Source organism: Mustela erminea, chromosome X, assembly GCF_009829155.1.
Source record: "Mustela erminea isolate mMusErm1 chromosome X, mMusErm1.Pri, whole genome shotgun sequence".
In the NCBI taxonomy this organism is placed as follows: domain Eukaryota; kingdom Metazoa; phylum Chordata; class Mammalia; order Carnivora; family Mustelidae; genus Mustela; species Mustela erminea.
In genome coordinates this window covers 15,207,176-15,233,405 of record NC_045635.1, presented here as the reverse complement: position 1 = coordinate 15,233,405, position 26,230 = coordinate 15,207,176, and the positions used below count along the sequence as shown (strand labels likewise).

The 26,230-nt window shown below is 46.1% G+C and overlaps 1 protein-coding gene across 2 annotated transcripts in view; it reads left to right on the top strand.

Moving 5' to 3' along the window:
- MAP3K15 (mitogen-activated protein kinase kinase kinase 15) overlaps positions 1-26,230 on the top strand; it is a 114,077-nt gene that overhangs the window by 9,456 nt on the left and 78,391 nt on the right. For both annotated transcript variants that reach the window (XM_032330215.1, XM_032330216.1), the window contains exons 2-3: positions 10,971-11,110; positions 13,906-13,929. In XM_032330215.1, the coding sequence (XP_032186106.1) occupies positions 10,971-11,110; positions 13,906-13,929 (164 nt within the window). The remainder of the gene's footprint in view (positions 1-10,970; positions 11,111-13,905; positions 13,930-26,230) is intronic.

Genomic DNA, 26,230 nt, shown 5'->3' with positions numbered 1-26,230 from the left:
CACCCCGGAGAAGGCTCTCGCCCAGGATGAGTGTTCCGGGCACTTGGAGTTGAGCTGCCAGAGCCATGGCTGCCCACCTGGTACCTCACCCTCCAGGAAAGTGTAGGGAGTGCAGGTTATCCTTGGGGCAGATGGCCTTTCTGCGCTCCGGGGTACAGACCACCAAAACAGATCCATGATGAGGCTTGACCAGCATGTGTTCCATCATTGTGTCCCACTGCCCTTGGTGACACAAGTGACAGAGGGGTAAAAAAAAACATGGGCTTTGCAGCTCAGGTTTCCATTTTTGCCCTGGCCTCTATTGGCTGTGTGAACCTGGATGAGCCTAGTTAACATCTCTGAGCCTCATTAAAAAAATAATCTCTAGGTAGAGATCAACACATAGTGCCCTGAACATAGTAAGTGCTCAGCGATGCCCGATGGTAGGGTCACATTAGGATGGTAGGATCACTCCCATGGGGGGCTCAGACAGTTTTTCTCCCCCCCAAAGTTGAGAGGTTGGAGATTTAATCCTAGCTCTGGTCCTGGTCCTGTGCTGAAGGATGGAAGTGAGGAAAAGGTACAAACCTCTGATTCGAGAGGCTGTTGATTTTTCTTTTTCTGTCAAGGTACAGAATCCATACAGAAGAGGGCACAGTCGTAAGTGTAGTGTTCCATGAGCTTTTGCGAGCTCTCCAAGCTGTGTAACTCCACGCTTGGGTCAGAAAAGGGAACACTGGGAGCATCCCGGAGCGTGCTGGCATCTGCTTGGAGCCTGGCCCAGAGCAACAACTGTCTCCTGTCTCAGCATAGGCTAGCTTTGCCTGTTGGTGTACTTTTTCTTCCTTTTTTTATAAAGTTTTCTTTAATTCCAGTACAGTTCATATGCAGTGTAATACCAAGTTCAGGTATAGAATATAGTGGTTCAGTCTCATAGATCACCCAGTGCTCCTCAGGACAAGTGCCCGCCTTCACCCCTGTCACCTGTTTCCCCCATCCCCTCCCCCATGTCCCCGACCTCCCCTCTGGTGACCAGCCAGTGTTGTCCCTAGAGTTAAGAGTCTGTTTCTTGGTTTGCCTTTCTCTTTCTTTAGAAATGGAATAATCTCCCTTTTTGTGTCTGGCTCCTTTCCTTCACCATTGTGTTTGGGGAATTCCTCTCTGTTGTTAATACAGCAATGATTTGCTCGTTTTCATTTCTATGTAGTGGTTCATTGGAAGCATACACTATAGTAGGTTTTCTCTTGGTGAACATTTGGAGTAGTTCAAGTTAGGAACAGTGCTGCTGCTAAGAATATTCTACTTTTTCAAAAAAAAAAAAAAAAAAAAACCAAACAAACCCAAATCCCAGGAACCCAGCCGTGGTGAGATGGACTTGCTCGCCTGCAGCCTTCAGCTGGTGGTAGTTCGTCCGGATTCAGAACCGGGTGCCCGTCATCGCCGCTGAGTTCAGGCCCCTGTTGTTGCCCCCAGAAAAGCAGCCTGGGCCCATTGGCAGTCATTCCCCATTCTAGCCACCTAGCCCCGGCCCCGGGCAACCATTGCTCGCCTTTCTGTCTCTCTAGATGTGCTAGAGAGCACAACCTGTCTCGCGCAACTGGCTGCTTCTGGCTCGTGTCCACGGTGCATCTGTGTGGCCACGCGTCTGTGCCCTGCGTTCCTTTTGCGTGGCAGCGGCCGTAGCAAACTGTGGACGGGTGGACCATGTTTTTATCCACCTGTGGACAGATGTGGGGCTGTTTTGAGTCACACCGTAGCTTTTTGTGTAGACATCCGCTTGCGTTTGTCTTGAGTATGTGCCCGGGAGTGGGATTTCTAGGTCCTGTGGTTATTCTCTGTTTAACCTTCTTTTTAAAAAAAAAAAATATATTGTGATTTAATAAAACAGCTGATCTAAAATCTCTCTCAGCCACTTCCAAACGAGCCGTTTGGTGGCCTTCAGGACATTCATTTTGTCCACCCCATCTCCAGAACCCGTCCATCTCAAGAAACTGAAACTCTCCGTCCATTAAACAACTCCCAGCTTTGCCCTCCCCTCCGCGCCTGGCAGCTACCATCCTGCTCTCTGTTTCTATGATTTGGCCTCCCAGGCGCGCTTCATGTAAGTGGAGTCATACAGTGTTTGTTCATTTTCATGACCGGCTTATTTCATTTAATGGGATGCCCTTGACGTTCATCCGTGTTATGACACGTGTCCGAATTCCCTAGCTATTTAAGGCTGAATAATCCGTTGTAGGGATATACCCTATTTTGTTCATCCGTTTATCCATCAGTGGACACTTGGGGTGCATCGACCTCACATTTAACCTTTTGAGGAGCTGCTTTCCAAAAGACTTGTCCAGAGCCGCTCCCCGGTTTGCATTCCCCCCAGCAGCACAGGCGCGCTCCGGTCACAGCACATCCCCAGCAGCACTGGCAGCCGCCCTAGCGGGTCTGAAGCGGTGGCTCCTGGTGGTTTTGATCCGCATTTCCCTGGTGAGGAAGGATGTTGACTGTCTTTTCGTGTGTTGGGTGCTTGGCCATTTGTATATCTTCTTTGGAGAAATGTCGGTTTGAATTTCTCTTAGAATTTGCCTGTTTGTTTAGTTATTTGTCCTCTTACTATTGAGTTGTAAAAAATGCTTTGTGTTCTAGAAACAAGACCCTTGTCAGATATGTGGTTGGCAAATTTTCTCTCCCTTTCTGTGATACATCTTTACACTTCCTTGGTGCTGTGCTCTAATGCACGGATGTTCTTAATTTTGATGAAGTCCAATTTATCTGCTTCTTTTATCCCATCTACACCGTTTCACCTATTTTTTTTCAGTTTCTTATTTATCCTTATAGCGTTTCCTTATTTCAGTTGTCAGCCGCAGCAGTCTGCACGCTGGCTGTCTTCATTTTGTGAATAAACTTGTGCTGGAACCCATCTCTGCATCGGCGGACACGGTGCTGCCACAAAGCCAAAAATATTTATCTGGTCCTTTCTGGAGAAGGTGTGACCACTTGTGCTAGGTAAATAAAAGCATGTATGAATGTGCATTCTTATTCTCCCTTTCTTATTTAAAAGGTACCAGGCCAAATACACTGTTGTGCATCTTGCTTTTTTCCATTAACAGCTGAGCCTGGACAACTTTCCAAATCAGAATATGGGCATCTTCCTTTTTCTTTTACTTTTTTAAAGATTTATTTATTCATTTATTTGACAGACCAACATCACAAGTAGGCAGAGAGGCAGGCAGAGACAGAGGAGGAAGCAGGCTCCCTGCTGAGCAGAGAGCCGGATGCCGGCTCGATCCCAGGACCCTGGGATCATGACCTGAGCCGAAGGCAGAGGCTTAACCCACTGAGCCACCCAGGTGCCCCTCTTTTTCTTTTTTATAGCTGGATAGTACTTCATTGGGTGGGTGTATCTTGTTTATTTTACTGATCCCTTCTTAAAGGATACTTGTAGATATATACAGATAGACATAGATATTTTATATATGTATGTATATGTACTATTTTTCGGCTAGTAAGCCTCAGTGAATAATTTTGTCTAGGTGCTGTTTAATATGCATATGGTTTTGTTCATTAGGCACCCCAGAGTGGCATTTTGGGTAACTCTATAGCTAGTTTCAGATTCCTTTCTGTGGGTTACACGATTTTGTATCTTGTCTGTTTTGAGGACTGAACTGGTTGCCAATTTTTTGACCCTCGGTAATCAGTTAGTTGAGAGATGGTATCTCCATTTGACATCTCTTGTGTTTCCCTTTTTCTGCGTGTATTTGGGCATGTTCCCTTTTTTTTTTTTTTAAATTCTGAGAGCTATTTATTCATGATCCTTTCCTCTGCTTTTTACCTATTAGCTTATGGGCCTTTGGAAGAGGGTATTAATTTCTAGATCTTTCTATGTTTGGACATAAAGTCTTTGTTTTCTCTCTGTTCAGATTGGATCATTTCTACTGGACATTCTTTAATGTCACTGACCCCTCTGTCATGTTCATTCTTCTTGTGAGCCCATCTGCTGAGTTTTCTGTTTTGGTTATTACAGTGTTCACCCCTAAGGTTTCCATTTGGTTCTTCTCTTTATTTGTTGAGACTCCTCCCCCATTCTTTTCAGAAGCGTCTGCCCTTACTTACTTTTGGGGGGACTTTTATAATAGTTGCTTTAAAGTCATTGTCAGGTAATTCTGATGTCTGTGTCCTCTTGTTATCAGAGTCCATTGATTATCTTTTCCCAGGTGAGTTGAAGCATTCCTGCATCTTTGAAGGGATCCGAGTGATTTGGGACTGTACCCCGGATCTTTTGAAATCCTCTGATGAGATTCTGGGCCTTGCATATGTCCTATGGAGTCTGGTGGTATTTTTGCCTTAATGGGTGGCCAGCCTGGTTGGTTTAGGCTGCCAAGATCCGTTTCAGTTGTGGCGCCCTTTGTGATTTCAAAGGCTTTTTAGTGGTATTTGGCTTTGTACTTTGTGATTTACTGGGACTCCCCTTTACGGTCCTGTGGCCAGAACACCGGGGCTTTATTTAACCCACTCTGCCTGGCACGTCCCACAACTGCCCATGTTTGAGGCCAGGAATTCAGAGGGAGAAAAAAGCGGCGGGGATTCACTGCCACCCACCTGGGGACCACAGCTCCTCCAGTTAGAGCAAAAGGTTCTGCTGTCTCAGAGGTCCAGGCACCTGTAGGCCCCACTGCCCCAGACAGTCTCTGCTGGTGATGCTGTGGAATCGTGGGGGTCCTGGGTGTGCAAGGGAAGAGGGAAAAGAGAAGAGCGGAGAACTGCCTTCGCTCTCTCTGAGCATTTGGAGGCCCCTTTGCTGCTTTCTGAGCCAGAAGTAGGGGGCCTCTCCTGGTGCTCTCTGCATCGACACCCAGCCCCCATTTGGGGGAGGTTTCAGGGCTGCCTTTAGTCCAGGCTAGAAGAGAGTGGGGAAGAAACGGGGAACCTTGATTTTGATTTGGTGGAATTTGGAATCAGGTCGTCTCCAATCTGCTTGCTTGCTTTGCATATTCTTAACAGATTCAATCCATTCTGCCTAGTTTTAATAGATGTGTTCAGGGAGAGACAGGCTGGAATGTCTACTCCATCTGACAGAACCAGAACTTAACTCGAACAGAACATTGTATTTTGAGATGTTTTGTCATGAAGCGTTAGTATCCAGAATATATCTCTGCATCTTACTGATCAACTTACCAAAGGCAAAAATATCCTCAAGGCCAGCTGCATTGCATCAGGCCAGTTCTGTCCACACAAAAGACAGCGAAAGAAGTGGATTACACGAACACAGGGCAGGGAATGACTGATATCCTAAAGGTTCTTGATTGGCCTCCAACGTAGCCTTCTAGTTATTTTGGTTGTGAGCTGGAAGCCAAGATCATTTTGATGTGAATGACCTTTGGATGGTCATTGGATCTCACAAGGCTGACATTGTAAGATTTGTTGGTTGGGTTCACTAGAAAAGGTAATCTCTTTTCTGAGAATGAGAATCCTGCATTCAAAAGACTCGACCTTGCAAAGTCATTTTCACAAAAGTCTGTGGCCAGTGAGGCATGCTTGATGGAAACCAGGAACTCTGGACATTGATTCTTAAAGAACCACCTAGGAAAAAGGATACTGATACACGGGGTCGGGGGTGGGGGGAGAGAAAATTAGTTGGGGTAAGAACAATGAAATGTGGGCCTGTATCCAGCAGTGAATTCCCGCCGCCATCACCGAGTGAACTCTGCCCCTCCACAAGCTGTGGGGCGGACCTCGCTCAGGAAGCCTGGAGCACAGGATGGCTGAAAGCAGTAGTCCGGCAGAAGCCCTGGCCCCTAGAATTGATCTTGAAGGAACAGTTGACTTCATGAAGAAAGAGGGCGTTTTCTTATTGAAGTGGTTGTAAAAGCCACTGATCCTCTCTTGTTGACTGGCGGTCATCGTGATGAGACAGTCAGAGAACAAATGCAGGAAGACGGTGCTGTCTCCTACAGTTGAGTCCCTCTGACAGACGGGTTCAGCGGTCCCCCCTTCGCAGCTGGTGCTGTGTGGTCGCAGTACCTCAGGCCCTCCTCATCTCTGAACTTGCACACATCTTGAAGGTGATGTATGACACAGACCTTGCAGAAGAGAAAGTCATTATCTGCTGGTCAGAAGAGGGTTTTAAGAAGTATGTCTCCAAACACTTTGCCAAAGAGAGTTAGGTCACAGCAGATCTCTTCATAAAAGGGCGGAAGGAAGCTGAATATACTGAGGTAGTATATTTCGAGACTGCCGGGGAACCCTGAGTCGGAGCTGTGACGTGCACCATCGCGGATGATGGCGTCCATACGGATAGCACTTGAAGTGACCAACGCGCCCTAGTGTGCAGCATTTTTTCCTTGTTATCTGGATGAGCAACACAAACATGTGAGAGCTAGGTGACTGCAGTCCTGCTACGTTTCATGTGGCAAATACTTCACTGTGAGAGCTCTCGGATTAAGCCCAGTGAGTCCATTCACCTCAGAACATAGTTTGCTTATATCTGGCATATTTCTTTGAAGAAAAAAAACTGGTAGTGGACACATCTGAATCACACCTAGGAAGGTATACACATTTTATTTTGGGGTCATTCTTTCAAAAAGGTCCTGGAAAGCCAAAGATAGGGGCCAGGTATAGGTTCCCGATGTCCCCACTCTCCTGACCCTGCCTTCCCCATGGCAAAGTGATCCTTGAAGCAGCTGGCACCCAGCCCCTGTCGATGCTGTATTTGGTAAGAATTTGTTGACTTCCTGACCCTGAATTGGTAGCTTGTCTCCTCCTTATAGGACTGGAAAATTGGGTCTGAAGTAGAGGGTGCTTCCTGACTAGTAAATCTGGGCTCTGTTGTTTTCAGGTAGCTTTTGGACGACTAATGTTGCCCTAAGTCCAGTGAGATTTTTTTCTTTAATGTCTTCAGCAGTAAAGTTATTCTAAAATCTAGTTCATTTAGAGACAACCAATCTTACCGTCACTGCTTCAGATTGCCTGGAATATACTCGAAGACTGGCGTGAACCAGCACAGTCACAGAAGTACTGTGCGGTAAATCATTTACCATTATACCGTTTTGTTGACAAATGCTTTGCTTTGGAAATCAGGCACTTTTAAACCACACTAGAAAATTACAGTTTTACTTACTACTTATAAAACATGACACAAAAAGAATGGTTAAGTGTTCAAAAGTTTTTAATGAACTACGATCCGATTCATCGTTTGTCCTGATTTCCTATTAGCACGTAGCGAGATCATTGTAATTGGTGGTTCAGTTGTTTGAAAGGCACTTTGTTTTTAAATTCAGACACTTTCCTGTTAAGAGTAGGTTTTAAGGGGAGCCTTGGCTTGTGGCAAGTTCCTGATGTGGCACCCCTTCTTAAGGGTTGTTAAACCAAGATGCATAGGGCGCATACGGGTCCCCCAGCAAGAAGGGCAGCTTCCTTTATGCAGACCTTTCCCCTGAAGCTGACCTGTGTCCTTAGAAACTGAAAGGTAATGGTGCTCCGAGCCTGGGCTGCATTTGCAAATGAAAATCCGCCTTTTAAAAACTCTCTTTATCTGTGATGTGTTTGCGGAAGATTTAGCTGGATAAATATGCCATTTTACCCTCCCGTGGCTGTGTTTGAGAAAGCAAGTCAGGAAGGTCAGAAACCACCTCTGGATACTTGAGAGCAGTGATTCTGTCATGCCCTTGGCTGTGAGACCTTGGATGAATCCTCCCGCCGCCTTTCCCCACCTGCCAAGTAAAGCCAATGCCTTCCCTGCCCGTCGACCAGGGTGGCTCTGAAATTCAACCAAGGTGTTTGTGGAATTACTTTGTAAATGGCAGAGCAGGTAACCATTGTGGTGTGTTTGTTTTTGTTTTTGTTTTTGTTTTTTTTAAGATTTTTATTCATTTATTTGACAGAGAGATCACAAGCAGGCAGAGAGGTGGGCAGAGAGAGAGGGGAAGCAGGCTCCCTACTGAACAGAGATCCCGAAGCGGGGCTCCATCCCAGAACCCTGAGATCATGACCCGAGTCAAAGGCAGTGGCTTAACCCACTGAGTCACCCAGGTGCCCCAACCATTGTGGGTGTTTGAAGCTTTAAGGTAATTTAGGATCTCTTGGGGTGGGGGGGGCACCAAACAAACCCTTGATGCCTCATGTGTAATAAAAATGCCAGTGTGGTGTTTAATCATATTTAGTGTTTCTATATCTGTGAAATTAGTATCTTGGGAGTTGTAAAAATAAGCTGGTTGAATATTGTCGTGGTGTAAATCCTCAGTGTCAACTTAGTCTAGTGACCTGAGTGACGAATGTCAGGTGAAAATGGCAACTTCGGGTATGAGACAATTTTTCTATTGACCATGGATTACTTGGAATTTTCGGTGGTGCTATCAGTCTGCTCTGTGTTCATTGGCTACTGGAAAGTCTCTGACCCGACCCTTGGAGGTGCTATGGAGGGGCTCTTTAGCAGAGGGGCTGAGGCTAGAGTACAGAACCGGACACAGACCTTCGAGAAGGTGGAGAGAGAAGGAACTCGTGTCACCAGATTAAGTTGTCATCTCCTCAGTGACAAGCTATTGCCCTAAGTTGAAGGTTCCCTACAAAAATGGCCGACGTAAGTTGAGGGCTGCTGTCCTTCATCCCTGTCCTCTGGCTGTTCCCATCACTCTGCTTTGTCTCCAGATTGCTTGCTTTCCTCAGTGAACTAATTACAGCAGTCACCGGGGCCTTGGCGTTAGCACTGTGTTGCCACTTCGTAGTAGCGTCATTAGAAAACCCGCACTTTTTGAGGTAAGTAGGTAGAGTCCAGGGGATGAGCCTAGAAGCAGAATGTTCGATTCATTCAGCTGCAGGGTGATTTTTGACTCCAAGCAAATGTCTGTGGGGGGATCTCATCCATGGGAGATAAATTAACCATCCTGGGTTGTGAAGTATTTCCTTAGCATATACATTTATCCTTTCTTGAGCAACAGCCTCAAAGGGGTGAATTTGGATATGATAGGCTCCTGTTTAAAACCCCTCATGATTATTTTTCCAGAACTTTTAGGTGAGATGTTGATACTACAGTGATTTTTTTTTTCTTAGATTTTATTCATTGACTTCAGAGAGCGAGCAGGGCGGTGGGGGAGAGGCAGAAGTGGAGGCAGAGGCAGAGCGAGCCCCCAGCAGGCTCCCCGCTGAGCACAGAGCCTAGTGCGGGCCCAGTCCCAGGACTCTGAGATTACGACCTGAGCTGAAACCAAGACTAGGACACTTAGCCGACTGAGCCACCCAGGGGCCCGCTGCAGTGATTTTTGTTTTTCTTTGCCTTCTCCTCTTTGAGCGGTATGTACTGAACTACTTGGGAATGTAATGGTGTCTGGGATTCGCGTCAAAATAATGTGGAAGGGGGTGGTGTGGGTCCCAGTAGAGACGGAACAAGGCTGGCTTTGAGCTGGTCGTTGCTGAGGGCAGTGAAGAGACTACGGGGGTTTCCTTATATTCTTCTACTTTTATATATATTTGTATTTTTCCATGATAAAAAATAAAAATCAAAAAACCACCCTACCCTAGGTTTCCCATTGCCTCAAGGTAGAGGCGGCCCTCTAACCTTGGCCTTCAGACCCCGTCACCCTCTGGCACCTGTCAACCCTTCCAGGTTCATCTTTTCGTGAAATTATTCACAGTTGCCCTAATACACCCCATCTTCCCTTTGGCCCCCCGCGCTTACGGTCTTCTCATCCCCTCACCCACTTTGCCTGACTCTTCTGGACCTTCAGATCCAAGACAACATCCCCTTCTGTGGGCCTTCCCTGACTGACCTCCGCCCCAGTGCGGGGTGAGTACCTTCCTGGGGGCTGTTTGTCACGGTTCCCCTCACTGCTGCCTTCCTGACTGATTCTAACCACCACTTCTTTCCTGTCACTGTCATTGTATCATTCACATTTTGGAGGGAATGGATTAGGCCTTGTTCTCGCGTCTTCGCGCAACACCTGCCATAGAGCGGGCAATCCGTACATGGGCAAAGAGAAGGCCCGCCCAGGGCTTGTCAACTACTAGGCACATGTAAACACGTTCCTTGTCAACGTGATGTGTTGCTCCCCTGTTTGGAGTAAGTCTCTGTAGGGCATACCTCCAGGGGCACTTGATCTACATGTTCAAGGTGACGGCGGACACGCGAGCCAGAAGGAGTGTTCATCACAGCAGTTTGAAATAGGAAAAAGAAAGAAAAACCCGTGTATTTAGACAAGATGGCGAAAGAAATTTCCATCCAGTCCTCATATGATGGAACGCGATGTTGAACTAGAGCTAGACCTGCAAACGGGTGGGAGCATACCAACCAACAGCAAGTCCAAGAACATATATGGTGTGATACTGTGTCTATAAGGTTCAAAAACATGCAGAACTAAGCAATATACTGTTGACGAATTCATACATTATAATATGCATACACATGCATATGTCAGTATATGTCACTATATACATGCGTATCTGTAATATACGCATATCTATAATCTTGTGCGTGCATGTACATAATACACATGCGCATATATATACATGCGTACATATGTATTTTTATGTATAGACATAGGCATGCGGGGAACCCCTAAATATGGAGATCAGGACAGAGGTGTTCTCTGAGCAGGAGGCAGGGGATGTGGCTGGGAAGAGGCACGTGAGACTCTGGCAGTACAGATGATGTTCTGTGTCTTGGGCTGCGTGGCAGGAGAAGTGTTTTACATTTCATCATACTTTATCATTTGTATGTAAGCTAAATCTACTCTTTGGAGAGAACTTATTTCCTAATAAAGATAACCGTGAAACTGAATCGATCAGCAGTTTTCAAGCGAGGCTACATTCCCAGCGCGCTGAGGAAGGAAGAGGTTTCTCTTGTTGCTTTTCTTCCCCTGCCCATGGGGTCATTTGCAGCCGGGCACTCATCATTTTCTGCTTTACCTAAGAGACTGTTGGTAGAAACACAAACTGCAGTAGCTCCCTGTTGGTGTTGGGCGGGAAGTAGATGCAGCAGACCGATCACCGTGTCCCGTGCTTGTTCGTCTCAGATGTTGCCGTGGTGGACATGAGTGATGTCTCCAGACAGCCGTCCCTCTTTTACCATCTGGGGGTCCGAGAGAGCTTTGACATGGCCAATAATGTGATCCTGTACCATGACACTGACGTGGACACTGCTCTTTCGTTGAAGGTAAAGGGTATCGTTCATCTGCTCGTGAATATTTGGCTTTGGGAAAATGGTATTTCACGTTCAGAGGAAATGTACACGTAGTGCAGGAGGTTGGAGAAAAAAAAAACTTTGCTTGTGCAATTCCTTCCTTCCTACTACAGTTTCTCGCTCACACGATGACTTCCTGACTGCTGCGTGAGCCTGCGTACCACAGAGAAGCATTTAGAAGCAACTTTAGTGTTTTCAGGCTCATTAGGGAAGTGGAGGCAAAAGCTGTTAGCTTCCATTGAAGCAAACACACGACTCTGAATCCTTTAGTGGGCAGTTTGATCCAGACCTACACATTAACAAACAAAAGTAGTTTCTCAACTCGAACGATAGGATGACGACAGAGAACAGTTACCAAAGTGGGGAGAAGGTTCCGTATTTAATCTGTTGTTCCCCATGCCCCCCACCACTGAAAGCAGAGCAAAACTGAAAACTTGTCTGTTCATGCACAACTCAGTAGTGATGGATATTTTAAAAATTTATTCTTGCGGGGCGCCTGGGTGGCTCAGTGGGTTAAAGCCTCTGCCTTCGGCTCAGATCACGTTCTCAGGGTCCTGGGATCGAGCCCCACATCGGTCTCTCTGCTCAGCAGGGAGCCTGCTTCCCTTCCTCTCTCTCTGCCTGCCTCTCTGCCTACTTGTGATCTCTCTCTGTCAAATAAATAAATAAATCTTTAAAAAAATTTATTCTTGCAAGTGTGATACAGATGTTTTTTGGATAATAGTACTTTGAAAAAATGCTCCTGTTTGGAACAGAGAGGGGGAGATGGCAGTGGGGTAGGCGGACCTGAGTGGGGGTGCTGAATCCTGTACTGTCCACCTGAAACTAACACAACACTGTAGGCTAACTAACTGGAATTAGAGTAAAAACTTTAAAAAAATGTATTTGTAAAATGTGAATGTCTAAGGTGGGCTACTCTAAAACTCAAGAAATATTAACATTGTCGGATGTCTTAATATTGGTCAGAAGATCCTGGTCTGCATTAAATGATTTCAGGAGGAAAATCTTGGTTTGTTTATAGCAGCGTTACTCAACCTTGACTGCACTTTAGAATTACTTGGGCAGCTTGTAAATATCCCAATACCCAGGTCCTGCTCCAGACCAATTACATACAGTCTCTGAGAGATTTTTTTTAACTCAAAAGCACAGCCATGGGTGAGAACCGGCAGCTTCAAATTAGCTTTCGCGGACAGCCGTTTTAAATGTCCAGCTCCCTTAGTGTTAAAAATCACTAATATATAAATAGCACAATTTTGTGATGATAAAGTTGAACTTGTATGTGTTTCTTGAGATTAACCCGATTTTTCTGGGTCCTATAATCATTGGGGGTTATTTCCTGGTGGAGGTCCAGTCTGCATCAGATGTAGAACCTCTCTCTGTTCTGTATCACATACACTTGACATAGATGTGTGCTGTGTAATTAGAGTGCAGGGCTGGGTTTTAAGAAGTCATTAAGAGGACATTGAAAGAAGAAACGGGCTTATTATTTGTACTTTATGCTGTATGATAGTTTCCGAAAGGCTAGAAGCCCATCTAATTTATTACTTTCGATATTTAGATACTGATTTTTTTTCTTTTAACTGATTTTTCACTTAAGGTGGTTGTGCTTGCAAATATTTAGAACTAGAAAATATGAAAGGGTAGCTTATTAAGCCTTATTTTGATGAGAAATGTGAAATTAGAAAATTTTTTTTCCAATGCAATATATTTTTCTTTTTTTTAAGATTATTTATTTAGTTAGTTAGTTGACAAAGAGATCACAAGTAGGCAGAGAGGCAGGCAGATAGAGATGGGGAAGCAGGCTCCCCGCTGAGCAGAGAGCCCGATGCAGGACTCGATCCCAGGACCCTGAGATCATGATCCGAGCCGAACGCAGAGGCTCAGAGCTACCCAGGCGTTCCACAATATATATATATATATATTTTTTTTTTCCCTCAACAATGCCTTAGTAGATTCCTCTGGAAAGTCCCATGACCAAGATAAGTTTTAGTTTCTTAGAATATGGAAAAATCGTCCCAAAAATGGAAATGGGTTGTCTGTTCTGTGTGACACCAGAACAAGGAGGCTGCGCTTGTCATCCAAAAGCCAAAATCTCAGAATATATGAAGGCCCTTTTATGGGGCTGCTGTGTAATTATGTCTCCTCTTGTCAGCAAGTGTTGGCTTCTGGCGCATAAATGATACACTCAAAGGCTGCGTCACCCTGTTGCGATGTTCGCTGACTCAGACCATCGTCATTGGATTTGATGGTTCCGAGGCTGGTCCAGCAAGGTGGCGGAGATGCTCCCAGCAGCACCCTTGTGTGGCAAGGCTGTGGGGGGCACGGGAGCCCTGACGGAGCCCCAAGGATAGCGCGGGACTTACCTGGCGGTCCCATCCTGGACCTTCCTCACTGGGCAGGCGAGCTGCAGGGAATTCAGAGCCCCAGACTCGAATCTCAGAGCATCTGGACAAAAGCGTTGCCACCGCTACGGGAAGTCCTTATAACCATATATGCCCCTCCATCCTTCCAAAAGCTAGCCAATTGGCATGTTTTCCCTAGAATAGGAATTTCACAGTTCTTTGAGGCTCCCCCTAGTTGAAGCTTTTCACCCCAGGGAAGCAAAAGGTTTGAAATGATTAACTCTTGCTCGAAGGTGGGTGCTAGTTGGTGGGCGGCGGGGGGGGGGGGGGGGGGGGGGGGGGGGGGGCAAGGTGCTTGTAGTGTTTATGGAAATAAGTGGCTATTTTTAAAAGCTATATTCATCTTCTCTTTTTTTTTTTTTTCAGGATATGGTCACTCAGAAAAACACAGTAAGTACAATGTTTTCAGATTTTTAACCTGGTACATGCGTAAGAGCTTGCCTGAAAATCCCAAAGATGGCACAGTGATTTCTAATTGTACCCACCGTCGTGTTTCTCAGGGGGATGGCTAGAACCTCTGTCCTTCAAGCTGCCCGCTAGCTCAGGTCCCATTCCCATCCATGGCGCAGGGCGGAAGGTCAGGGCGGACTTGGACTTCATTGTGCACTAGGACTTAGAGCGTGGAACCATCTGGCTGTCTCCTTCTGATCTGGGTTCGACGCACCAGCCACCAAGATCCTTTTTGCCAGAGCCGTTACCTCCCACATTGGCCACCTAAGTTTCCCTAACCGCAGAGTAGCAAGAACTTATACGCTAGGTAACACGGGGGCCTAGCCAAGAGTCGCCTGCCACAAGCTCTGAAGAGCTAGGACAGAATTCTTCCTGCTCTCATGTATGTGCTGAAGTCTTCCAGTTCGGCTTCCAAGTGTCTGCAGTGACATGGTGATAACGCCGTGTTGGTTGGAATCGTGTAATGAAATCCCCACTTTAAAGACCTTCAAATAAATTGATGTCCTTAGACACTGTCCCAGGGTTACCCTGCACCTTTGAATGCCCCTTAAAGCTCCCATCTTCCTGGACCTGCTGCACTGTGGTTTGACCAGTCGTGACGCAGACGACAAAGGACATCTCCTTCATCCCTTTCTAAAAAGGAAGGGCCTCCTGCCTCTTTTTCTCTAGCGGCTGGAATTCTCAAAGGGAGGACAAAAAGGCCCAGGAGGTAGACTGTCCCGAGGGTTCCCTCTCTTGGGAATGGGAGTTGGCACGGCTTCACCCCGTCCACAGGAGGCCCCGCCCCGCAGCTGGGGGGCCCAGGCAGAGCTTCCTGCCCGAGATGGAAGCCTTGACTCTCCTCCTCCAAGACAGAGCATGAAGTTCTTAAAACAAAACTAGTGCTGTAGTTATGTAATTACCACCGGAGCTTGGATTTAACAAGCCGACCTGTAAAATTAAGGGATCAGAATGGGTTTGAGTTCTTCGTGGGAAGAGAAATAGGAAGACTGGTGGCTTCATCTTGTCCCACTTATGTACTCATACTGTCTACTGATGGGGCTCGCTCTCGTTCTGTCTAGATCTTGATTTCTTAAATTACCTCCTTCACGGACATGGTGGGGATCCCGTAAAAGGAGCCTGGGGCTGAGGCTGGCAGCATAGGCTGTAGTCCTGACCTTGTCTCTGAGTAACACTGGGCAGTCATCCTCAGTGTCCTCATCAGGAAAATGGGACGGTTGAGCTCTGTCACTTGGTTCGTAGAAAAAATTACAGCTCTCAGAGTCTGTGGTTCTGTATTTTGCACAAGTGAAAAGGCGTAACTTGGATGCAAGGAATGTGCCAGAAATGCTTATTCCTCCAAACAGGAATTACATTAAGGTGCGGTGCAAAGAAAGAACACTCTTTCTCCATCCTGGCTGCTGGGTGTTTGGGAGCCTGGAAATATTCTTGTTCTCCGAGAGCCTTAGTGTCATTCCGTTATCATTCCACTAAATACCTTCCCTTCTGGTACATTTTCCCTCCTGTGAACACCCAGAATTCCTTCACCGTCTTGGCCATTGTAATTATATCAGGGCACCATTCTCCCTAGGTTGTGGGGGTGTGTGTGTGTTTGAAATGAACTTATTCTGGAGGATACGGCAACTAATGTTGCTGCTATATTCGCCATTACTTTAGAATTCTGTGCTCAGTGCTAGTTGTCATGCTTGATGGGGTGTGAAAATTGAGAGCATTCAAGAGAACAAACTAAAGGACGAGAGGAGGCGGCTGGGAAGGGAGGGGAAAAGGCACCTAAGAGGAAAGGTTGAAGTGAGACAAACCTTGAGAGGTATTGTTCATGGTCATTTTCAAGTGATTTCTATTTCTGGAAAGTAGGGAGACACTTACTACTACTCCAGGTGGCAGGGAAGTAGGGCAAACTCAGAAAAGGCTGGGATCCGCAGAAAGGTCATCTCACAGCTAATGGTGATTAAACGTTGAAAGAGAATGTCACAGTAAATCAGGTGACTTTTACTGAGAATTTGCTCGCTTGTCCCCTGAATGTGGATTGGGCTAATGCTGCTTGGAAGCAGCGGTCTGGATTGTCTAAGTCCAGAGGTTTTGGGAAAGGATTTGATAAAACTGTGGGTCTGTGGCTTTTCAAAAAGGAAGTACGGCGTAGTCCTAGGTGGTGAATTACGAAGTCCTGGGAATCCGGGGCATGGATGAAATTCCCCACACTGAACATGTCGCTGAACGCTCTCAGTGATGTATGAAGATGTGGAAACCAAAACACTTTGAGTTCTCTGCCTTCAGGGAATCATTTTATATTTCTCGAATTTTCCCTATTGGTATGTTGAACTTGGCTTTGTTTGGTAAAGGGCTGGCGTATTCAGGCTCTCCAGACAAACAACCAGTAGGAGATACACGGAGTGGGGGAAGGAGATCTTGACTCTGGGGAATCACCTCTGGCGATTGTGGGGGCTGAGAAGTCCCGCCATCTGCCGTCTGCAAGTTGGAGACCCAGGAAAGCTTTTTCTTTTTTTAAACTTTATTTTTTCAGTGTTCCAAGATTCATTGTTTATGCACTACATGCAGTGCTCCGTGCAATACCGGCCCTCCTTAGTACCCACCACCTGGCTCACCCCCACCCCATAAGACAGAAGTCCTGAGGCCTGAGAATTAGGGGAGCCAATGGGGTAAATCCCAGTCCCCAAATCAGAGCAGATGACGGTCCCAGCTCAAGCAGCAAGGGGACAAAAGGAGTCAATTCCTCTTTTCTCTTTCAGTCTGTTGCGGCCTCAGCGGGTTGGATATGCCGCCCACAGTGGGAAGGGCCATCTACGTGGCTGAGCCCCCTGGCTCCAATGCTAATCTCAGCCGAAAACAGCCTCCAAGCACACCCAGAACTACTGTTCAATCGGGATACCCTGTGGCCAGTCAAGGTGACACGCAGAATTAAGCATCACAGATAGGCACACTTGCTTCCCTTTCTAGAAGCATTTGTTCTGCCATGATGTGAGGGTAGTGAAGCCAGTTTCTAGGCTTCAGGCCATTTTGGGCTTTTTTGTTCTTTGGTGGAAACACAGTGTCAACTTTTGTACCCAGTCCTGTTTCACAAGATTTTTTTTTTTTTAAATGCTTTATTTAGGCCTCATTTACATAACACGAAGTTCACAGGCGTGCCCAGGATTCACTGATTTTTCATAAGTTAGAGTAGTGCTGCCCTCGCCACCATCCGATCTGGTGTGAGAGCATTTTCATCACAAAAACACCTATTTGCAGCAGTGCCCACAAACCCCACCCCCACCCCCGGCCCCAGAGAACCCACGGTCCGCTTTGTCTTACAGACGGACCTCTCCATAGTTTTTCCTATAAATGGAAGCATTCGGTAACGTGGTCTTTTGTGTCTAATTGTTTTCACTTCGTCTGAGGTTTCTGGGGCTCAGCATTGTGGTAGCCCGTGGCGGTATTTCCTTTGTACTGCCAAGTGGTCATCCTCTCGGATGGGTATTCCCCGTGTTGTCTCTCTGAATAACTACACAAAAAGTTGACCCAGATGAGACATGGGCTACTTGTGATACGACAGAATACTTGTAAGCCCTAAAGAAGTTGGGGGGGGGCACCTGGTCTGTTTCCACTTTTCGGTTATTGCGAATAATGTTGTTCTGAACACTCGGGTCCAGGTCTTTGTGTGGAACTACGTCTTGGTTCCTCTTGGGTAAAATACCCAGGAGCAGATTTGCTGGATCATCAGGTAAATAAACGTTTAACTTGCAGAGAAACTACCAAGAGGATACAGAGAGTGGCTACAGCCTTTTTCCATTTGGACCGGCGACGGCGGTCTGGGTTCCTCTCATCCTCTCCAGTACTTGGTGTGGTCTGTCTGTCTGCATCCACTCGCCAGGCGTGATGCTGAGCATCTTTCCACGTGCCTGTTAGACACTCGTAGTCTTCTTGGGTGAGCTGTTCATTAGAATCTTCGGCTCATTTTTAATTGTTTTTTTCCTTTTCTTTTGGTCTTATTAGAGAGTTGTAAGAGTTCCTGTGTATTCTGGAAGCAAAGCCCTTATCAGAGACTTTCTCAGTTCTTTTATGGGTGGTGCTTTTGACGTTGTGTCTAGGAACTCTTAGCCTAATGCAGGGCCACAAAGAATTACTCCTGTGTTCTCTTTCTGAAAGCTCACTCTATTGGACACTTGAAACTAATAGGGCATTGTATATTAATCACTTCGGAATTTTAAAAAATTAGAAAATTAAAGTTTTTAGAGTTTGGGCTCTTATGGGTCTCTGATGAATTTTAAGTTAGCTTTTGTGTCCTGGTGTAAGCTAGGGGTCCAGCTTCTTTCTTTTGCATGTGGACATCCAGTCGCCCCAGCACCTTTTCTTAAAAAGATTTTTCATTCCCTGATGAATTATCTTGGCGCCCTTGTCAAAATCAATTGATCGTAAGTGTAAGTGTTTGCTTCTGGACTTTAAATTCTCTTCCATTGGGGCGCCTGGGTGGCTCAGTGGGTTGAGGCCTCTGCCTTCGGCTCGGGTCATGATTCCAGGGTCCTGGGATCGAGCCCCACGTTCGGGCTCTCTGCTCAGCAGGGTGCCTGCTTCCATCTCTCTCTGTCTCTGCCTGCCTCTCTGTCTACTTGTGGCCTCTATCTGTCAAATAAATAAATAAATAATCTTTAAAAAATAAAATAAATTCTCTTCCATTGATCAATATGTTTACTCTTCCTCCAGGGTCATGCTGTTTTGACTCCTGCAGGTTTTTTTTTTAAAGATTTTATTTATTTATTTGACACAGAGAAAGAGAGAGCGATCACAAGTAAGCAGAGAGAGAGGCGGAAGCAGGCTCCCTGCCGAGCAGAGAGCCCGATGTGGGGCTCGATCCCAGAACCCTGAGATCATGACCCGAGCCGAAGGCAGAGGCTTAACCCACTGAGCCACCCAGGTGCCCTGATTCCTGTAGTTTTATAGTAAGTTTTGAAGTTAGGAAATCTGGTTCCCACTACTTTGTCAACATCGTTTTGGCCGTCTGGGTCCCCTTGGAATTCTATATAAATTTGAGAGTTGGCTTTTGCATTGCTACAAAACAGACCGTTGGAATTTTGATAGAGATTGCCTGTATATGCATAGTGAGTGATTTTGACCTTGTAACAAGGTTGCCTTCCCAAGAACACAGCGTGCCTTTCTGTATCTTTAGGTCCTCTTTCATTTAGTTCAGCATTGTTTTATAGTTTTCACTGTATAAGCTTTTCGCTTTCTTGGTTAAATTTATTCCTGGATATTTTATTCACTTGCACGCTCTTGCAAATAAAATCATTTTCTTAATTTCCTTTCCAGGATAGATTTTTTTTTAAGTCTATTTATTTAAAATAAGCCCTTACACCCAACATGGGGCTTGAACTCACGCCTCTAAGATCAAAAGCCCTGTGCTCTACTGGCTGAGCCAGCCAGGCACCCCAGGATAGATTTTTATAAAAAACATCTTTCATAAAAATGTTTTACACCTAATACACTGCACTTCATAATTCAGTTTTTTATTAAGGTTTAAATTTTAATTCCAGTGTAGCTAACATGGGGTTATTTTAATTCCAGTTCTAGGCCTTACTCGGTATTCATCACCTTTTTCATCCGTGGTCCTGGTTTCCCCCCCTTCCCCTCCCCCATGTGATGCAGCTTCTGGTCCAGGTTCCATAACAGGTGCTTCTCTCTTCTGCCTTCTTTTCATCTGTTTTCATCCTATGTTCTTTCCTTCTGCTATACAGATATCAAAGACGGCCATTTCCCACATCTTATCACTTCAGAAAACCTGTTCAGATGATGAAAGATCAAGGTTGAGCCTCTATAGGAACAGGAATGAAAATGTAGCCACTCCAAGAGATGACTTGGTCTATTAAACCTTGGAACTTCCTGGTAGTTTGTTATTAGTGTACATAGTCCATAGGGGTCCTTTAACGGTTTAAATTTTCCTTTGCAAAAAACAATCAGACCTTCAGAGTTAACGGTGTATTTGGCAGCTTGGTCCCCCCCGGAGGTAGGCTGTGAGGCTGAGCTGAGTGGCGTGCGCAGGAGAGGCATTGAGGCGCGCCCGTGGGGTCAAGGCTGAGGAAGAGGCAGGCAGGAAGGAAGCAGGACCGGGCAGAGAGAAATGAAGTTGGGATGTAGGCTCAGCGATGGACTTGGCTCACCCCATGGGGGGCTCTGGCGCTTGAATAGGCTTTCCGAGTTGTTCTGAGCCGGGATGAGAGGTCCCGTATCCAGCCCTCACCGGGAGGTGTGTGACTCTGGGTGGCATACGGTCTGCCACGGAGGGGCTTCTGGATGGCAGTGGCAGCGCCTCCTGCCTTGAAGTGGGGGGAGTGTCTCTGTGTGTGTCTGAGTGTCTGCCACATTATAATCCTCTGATCTGAGGAATTTATAAATCCTATATGCCCTGAGATTGAGCACTGTATCTCTAAGGCTCAGAGGCACGGAAATCATTTTTCCCTTTAAACTGATGAGTGAGGGGCGCCTGGGTGGCTCAGTGGGTTAGAGCCTCTGCCTTTAGCTCAGGTCGTGATCTCAGGGTCCTGAGATCGAGCCCCGCATCCGGCTCTCTGCTCAGCGGGGAGCCTGCTTCCCTTCCTCTCTCTCTGCCTGCCTCTCTGCCTCCATGTGGTCTCTGTCAAATAAATAAATACATAAATTTTTTTAAAGTCTTAAAAAAAAAAAAAACCAGCGTGCTCTGCTCTCCTGGGTGGTTCTGGAGACCCCAAGCTGCTGTTCGTGGAGGGGGATTTTTGCTGTCATTCCTGGAAGACTTCAGAGGTGAAGCCCCTGGAGAAACTCCTGTGGGGGGGGGGGGGTTCTGTGTGAAACATGTGCTGGGGTCCAGGGCAGGGGCTCGTAAATTTCGGAGAACTTTGGGACCCCTTGTCCTTCTGGAGGAGCCTGTAGATCCCTTCTCAGAATAGATCTTAAAATGCTCAAATATACAAAGGATTGCAAAAGTGACCAATTACACTGGAACATAGTTATGAAAATATGTTTTAAAGTTGTAATTTAGGGATGGTGCCTGGAGGGGCTCAGTCAGTTAAGCGTCCTCCTTCGGCTCGGGTCGCGATCCCAGGGTCCTGTGATGGAGGCCCACAGCAGCCTCCCTGCTCGGCGGGGAGTCTGCCTCTCCCTCTGCCTCTGCCCACGGCTCATTTTCTCTCTGCCAAATCAGTAAACTCTTTAAACATAAAGTTGTAGTCTATGTGCTGCTTTATTAATGTCTCCAATAATTAGATCAAAGAGCAGGTCTGAAAAAGCTCATGACTTTGGAGTAGTAATGGGTATGAAAGTTATTTTGAGATCTCTCTGCAGGAAGTGTAATGTGATGTGAAAAATTCTATGATTTCTCTGAGTGACAAAGTCCCGGGTCCTGCTAAAACTAAGAAGTGTTACCTACATTCCTAATGGAAGGCAATGTTATGTTTCGGTTAAAAGGAAATGGTGACAAAGAGGTGATTTTTCTCTCATTTAAGTTCACAGGCTCCCAAGGATTACTAGACTCCAGGGTCAGAACTCCTGGTCCAGTCTAGTACCACTGAACATAGCTAATACTTACTGCATGCCCGCTATGCACCCTGGCCATGAGGCCTCTCTCACCTGACTGTAGTATTGTCCTCATTTTAAAGATGAGGCCACTGAGATTTGGATGCATAAGTACACAGCCCAGGGTCATTCATCTGCTGTGGAATGGAGCTGGGATTCAGTCCTTGGCTGTCCCGGTTCTCCAGCATCTCGCTGTGCTCGAACAGACGTGGTACTTCCTATCTCAGTGCTTAATGTGGCATTTCATCTTCCCCTAACTCAACCAATGGGGAAAAAAACCCAACAACTCACTACCCAGCTCTGCAGAAATGACGGTGAAACAGACATGCGTCCATGCCCTATGGGTGAGATGTAAATTGCTCTGTCCTTTGTGACAGCGGCTCGTACGTACTGAGAGTCTCACCCTGACTCTGGTCATTTCATTCATGGGAACAGACCACAGTGTAAAGAGGCAAGGGTGTTCGTCTCTGTGTACAGTAAGAAGCCTCTCAGAACAGGCTTAAATAACAAGGGAATGGTTTAGTGCACGATAAATCGTCTCATGTGGTGTATTCGTCAAGCATTAAAAGTTACCGCGTTCGACCGTGGAAGTGTTCAGTCTCACCAGATCGTACTCCTGACCCTGACACTGTACGTTACCTACTGGAATTGAAATAAAAACGTAAAAAATAAAATCGGTGACGGGCAGAGGGGAAAAATTATGACATTCAAGACTGTATAATCAAACTTTTATAATGAGAGCCTCTTAAACACTTATTCCTTAACTTGCTGGTGCTGTAGGACATTCTGTTCATGGTGGTGAATCTATACGTGGCGTGGCAGCAGTTCTCGAACTCTCCATCGCTAAGTTAGGAACCGAAGACTTTGGAGGACAGACTCCTCCACTCCCTAACCTCCCAGGGTCCGAGACCAGTGGCTTTTACTCTGCTCTCTGACCTCACTTTACTGTATCAGAATCTTCCTTTTGGAGGTACTCGAAGAGTGTTTGGAATAAGGGTTTACATATTAATGGGCCTGGCGTATTCGTTCTATTGCCCCATTATGTAGGAAACTAAGCTGCCCTTGTTGAATGTGTTTTAAAAAGCTGGATTCCTGGGATGTTTCCATTTATAAATGTAACAATTACAAATATACAAGCTGGGTTCGCTATTGGACATGTGTTATGCTAATCAATGTTTTTCTTTTTAATTTCTGGTCTCCCCACCAACAAAAGTCTGAATGTGCCCCATCATTTGAAGATGTTTGGGCCTATTCTTCTCCTTTGTAAGAACAAAAGAACTGCCCTCAAAAGCCTGTGCTTTCATTTGGAAGTTTATGAATTGCTTTTGTAAATGTAGCCATTAGTCCCAATTGCTTTCTGTAAAATTTCTTAAACTCTTGCACACTTCATGAGAGATTTTCTCAAAGGGAGTATTTTTGCTTTGCCAAGCCTCCAGATTCCTGCTGTCTCCTCAGTCCTGTCCATTCAGCTCGCTCAGTTGTTCGCAGAGGTCACGTATCCCCTCTCTTTCTCTTCGTTTTTCTCTGACGGTGGCTGAACGTTTGCCCAAAGCATCGGGTCCCCTCCTGGCTGCGGGCAGGTCTTCACGAGCCTCTGCCGCTCTCACTTTGCCTGCGGGCGCCAGGATTTATTCGTCAAAGTCTTATTTCTTCACACCTCATTACTGAGGACTTGAGGAGGATGGGGACAGAGTTCACTCTCATGCTATTTGGAAGGAATGCGCTTTGCTGGAGAAGGACGGTCTACAAGATTTCAGAGGAAATGTTCCTTTTGGAAAGAGGTTTTTTTTTTTTTAAGATTTTATTTACTTATTTATTAAGATTTTATTTATTTATTTGACAGACAGAGATCACAAGTAGGCAGAGAGAGAGAGAGAGAGAGGAGGAAGCAGGCTCCCTGCTGAGCAGAAAGCCCAATGCAGGACTCCATCCCAGGACTCCAGGATCATGACCTGAGCCAAAGGCAGAGGCTTAAGCCACCCAGGCGCCCTGTAAAGAGTTTTAAGACTTGTGATACTTGTATCCAAAGAGCTGGGATTCTTGGCCCTTCAGTTAACCGCCTTTTGGGGAGACACGAGGTTATTTAATTGTAATGTCGGGAAATCTTTTTGTCAGGATCGTTGCTCTCTATAATGTTCTGTCTTTTAAGCTGAGAGAAGACAAGAAAAAGGTATCCATTGATAGAGTTGGTTATAGTAACATTTCCGTTGACCATTTCTTGTTCTTTTGGTTGGTTTCTGTGGATTCCAGGTAACAAATGGCGCCCTTTCCTTGGGCCAGTACTGTCTTATTTCCACCGGCATCTCTTGTACCGTTGGTGTCAGATAAATCCTATTGCCGGGTGGTACAGTCCCCAACATAGGATTACATACATCGCCTCACGCAGTTGTCTTTAAAATCAGTTAAGAAAGAATTGGCAATCCTATCTGTTCCTTTACTGGCATTATTTGTTTTTGTCAAGTGAATTAGAAGTAGTGTCTGGTGTCACTCACTTTCAGCCTGAAGAACTTGCATTAGTAGCTTTCGTAAGATGGGTCTTCTAGGATCAAATGATCTCCATGGTTGTTGATCTGAAAATGTCTTCATTTCACCTTCATTCTGAAAATCTAGCTTGCGAGATAGAAGCTTCTGGCTGACTTATTTTGTCTTTCACCCTTTTGAGTATGTCATCCTGCCGCCTTCTGGCTTCACTAATTCCAAGGGCAAGTCCGCTGTTGATTTAATTGACGTTCCCTTGTATGTGCTAAGACATTTTTTTCTTGCTCCTTTCAAGATTTTTGTCTTTGAAAATGCTCACTGGTGCTTATCTGGGTATGGATCTCTCAGTTTATCCAGGGGGAAGTTCCTTACATTTCTTGGCTATGTAGATTCATTTACTCATGTTTAAGGAGTTTTCAGGAATTATTTTTTTAGATATTTTTCTGCTCCTTTTTCTCCTGTCCTTAGGGCACTCCCATAATATGACATGTTTATGTTGGTGCACTGGAGGTTGTCCCAGATTTCTCTGAGTTTCTTGCCTCCTTCTTCATTCTTTCTTCTCTCTGTTCCTCAGATTACATACACTGTTGGTCTCTGTGCAAGTTTGCTGATTCTTTCTTCCACACAGATTTTCCTGTCGGGTCCCTTCAGTGAGTTTTTGATTTTGGTTACGTGTACTTTTGAACACCAGAAATCCCATTTGCTTCTTTTTTGTGACTTCTGTCTCTTCCCCGATACTTTCTATTTGATGAGATATCGTCATCATACCTTTAATTCTGTCAGCATTTCATGTGTCCTTTAGTTCTTGGAGCATCTTTATAATAGCTGTTGTCCTGTCTTTGTTTCCTATGTCCAGCATCTGGGGCCTTCCAAAGTCAGATGCTGTCACCTGCTGTTTTTCCTATGCATGGATCATACTGTCCTGTTCCTTGGCATGTTTTGCTTCTTTTTCATTGAAAAGCAGACATTTTATTTTTTTTAAAAAAAAGATTTTATTTATTTGAGGGGCACCTGGGTGGCTCAGTTGTTAAGGTCTGCTTTCAGCTCAGGTCGTGATCCCAGGGTCCTGGGTTCGAGCCCCACATCAGGCTCCCTGCCCAGCATGATGCCTGCTTCTCCCTCTCCCACTCCCCCTGCTTGTGTTCCCTCTCTCACTGTCTCTCTCTGTGTGTCAAATAAATAAATATAATCTTTTAAAAAAAGATTTTAGGGGTGCCTGGGTGGCTAAGTGAGTTAAGCGTCTGCCTTCAGCTCAGGTCATGATCTCAGGGTCCTGGGATCGAGCCCCACATCGGGCTCTCTGCTCTGGCGGGGAGCCTGCTTCCCCCTCTCTCTCTGCCTGCCTCTCTGCCTACTTGTGATCTCTCTCTCTGTCAAATAAATAAAATGTTTTTTAAAAAGATTTTATTTATTTGAGAGAGTAAGCACAAAAAGGGGCAAGCAGGCAGACGGAGAGGGGGAAGCAGACTCCGCATTGAGCAGGGAGCCCGACACGGGGCTCCATCCCAGGACCCTGGGATCATGATCCGAGCCGAAGGCAGAGGCTTAATGACTGAGCCACCCAGGTGCCCTGAAAAGTGGACATTTTAGATAATGCAATATAGCAACTCTAGATACTGAGCTCTTTCCCTCCCGTCTGTGGAGCTTGTTTCTGTTGCTGGCCAGTTTGTTGAGTGACTTGATGACACTAGTTCAGGGAAGTCTTTTTGCCGCCTCTGGTGCCACCCCTTGGCGGGCACAGCGCTGGGCATGTACACAACCGCCCTGACCCTCCCACCCCCACTCAGGGGTGACGGGGGTTGCATTCTTCCTGTGTGAATAGACCCGAGCTGTCAGTTGATGACTGTGTTTCTGACTATGTCCTGGGATGTGAGCTTTCCACAGCCTGAGATCATTAAAGTGGGGCTCCTTGGCAGGGGCAGCCATCAAGGCCCGTCTTCAGGGTTTTGTCTGACCTCCGGAAGGCTCTTCTTAGCTCTGTCCACCCTGTTGCTCTTTGAGAAATGAGCTGGTCTGCCTTCGACCTATTGCTGTCTTGAATTACCGACTCCTTCATTTCCTGCCACGGGAATCTCCCTGGTTTGTGATGGTGCCCGTAAGGTGGGCCTTCCTGTGTTGTGGGTCCTCTGGTCCACTTCTGGAGGGCCGCAGAGCTCTCTGTTCTTACAGGATGCCTGTAGCCCCAGGCAGAGCCTCCGAACCCCTGCTCCAGAGCGGGCGGCGGGGG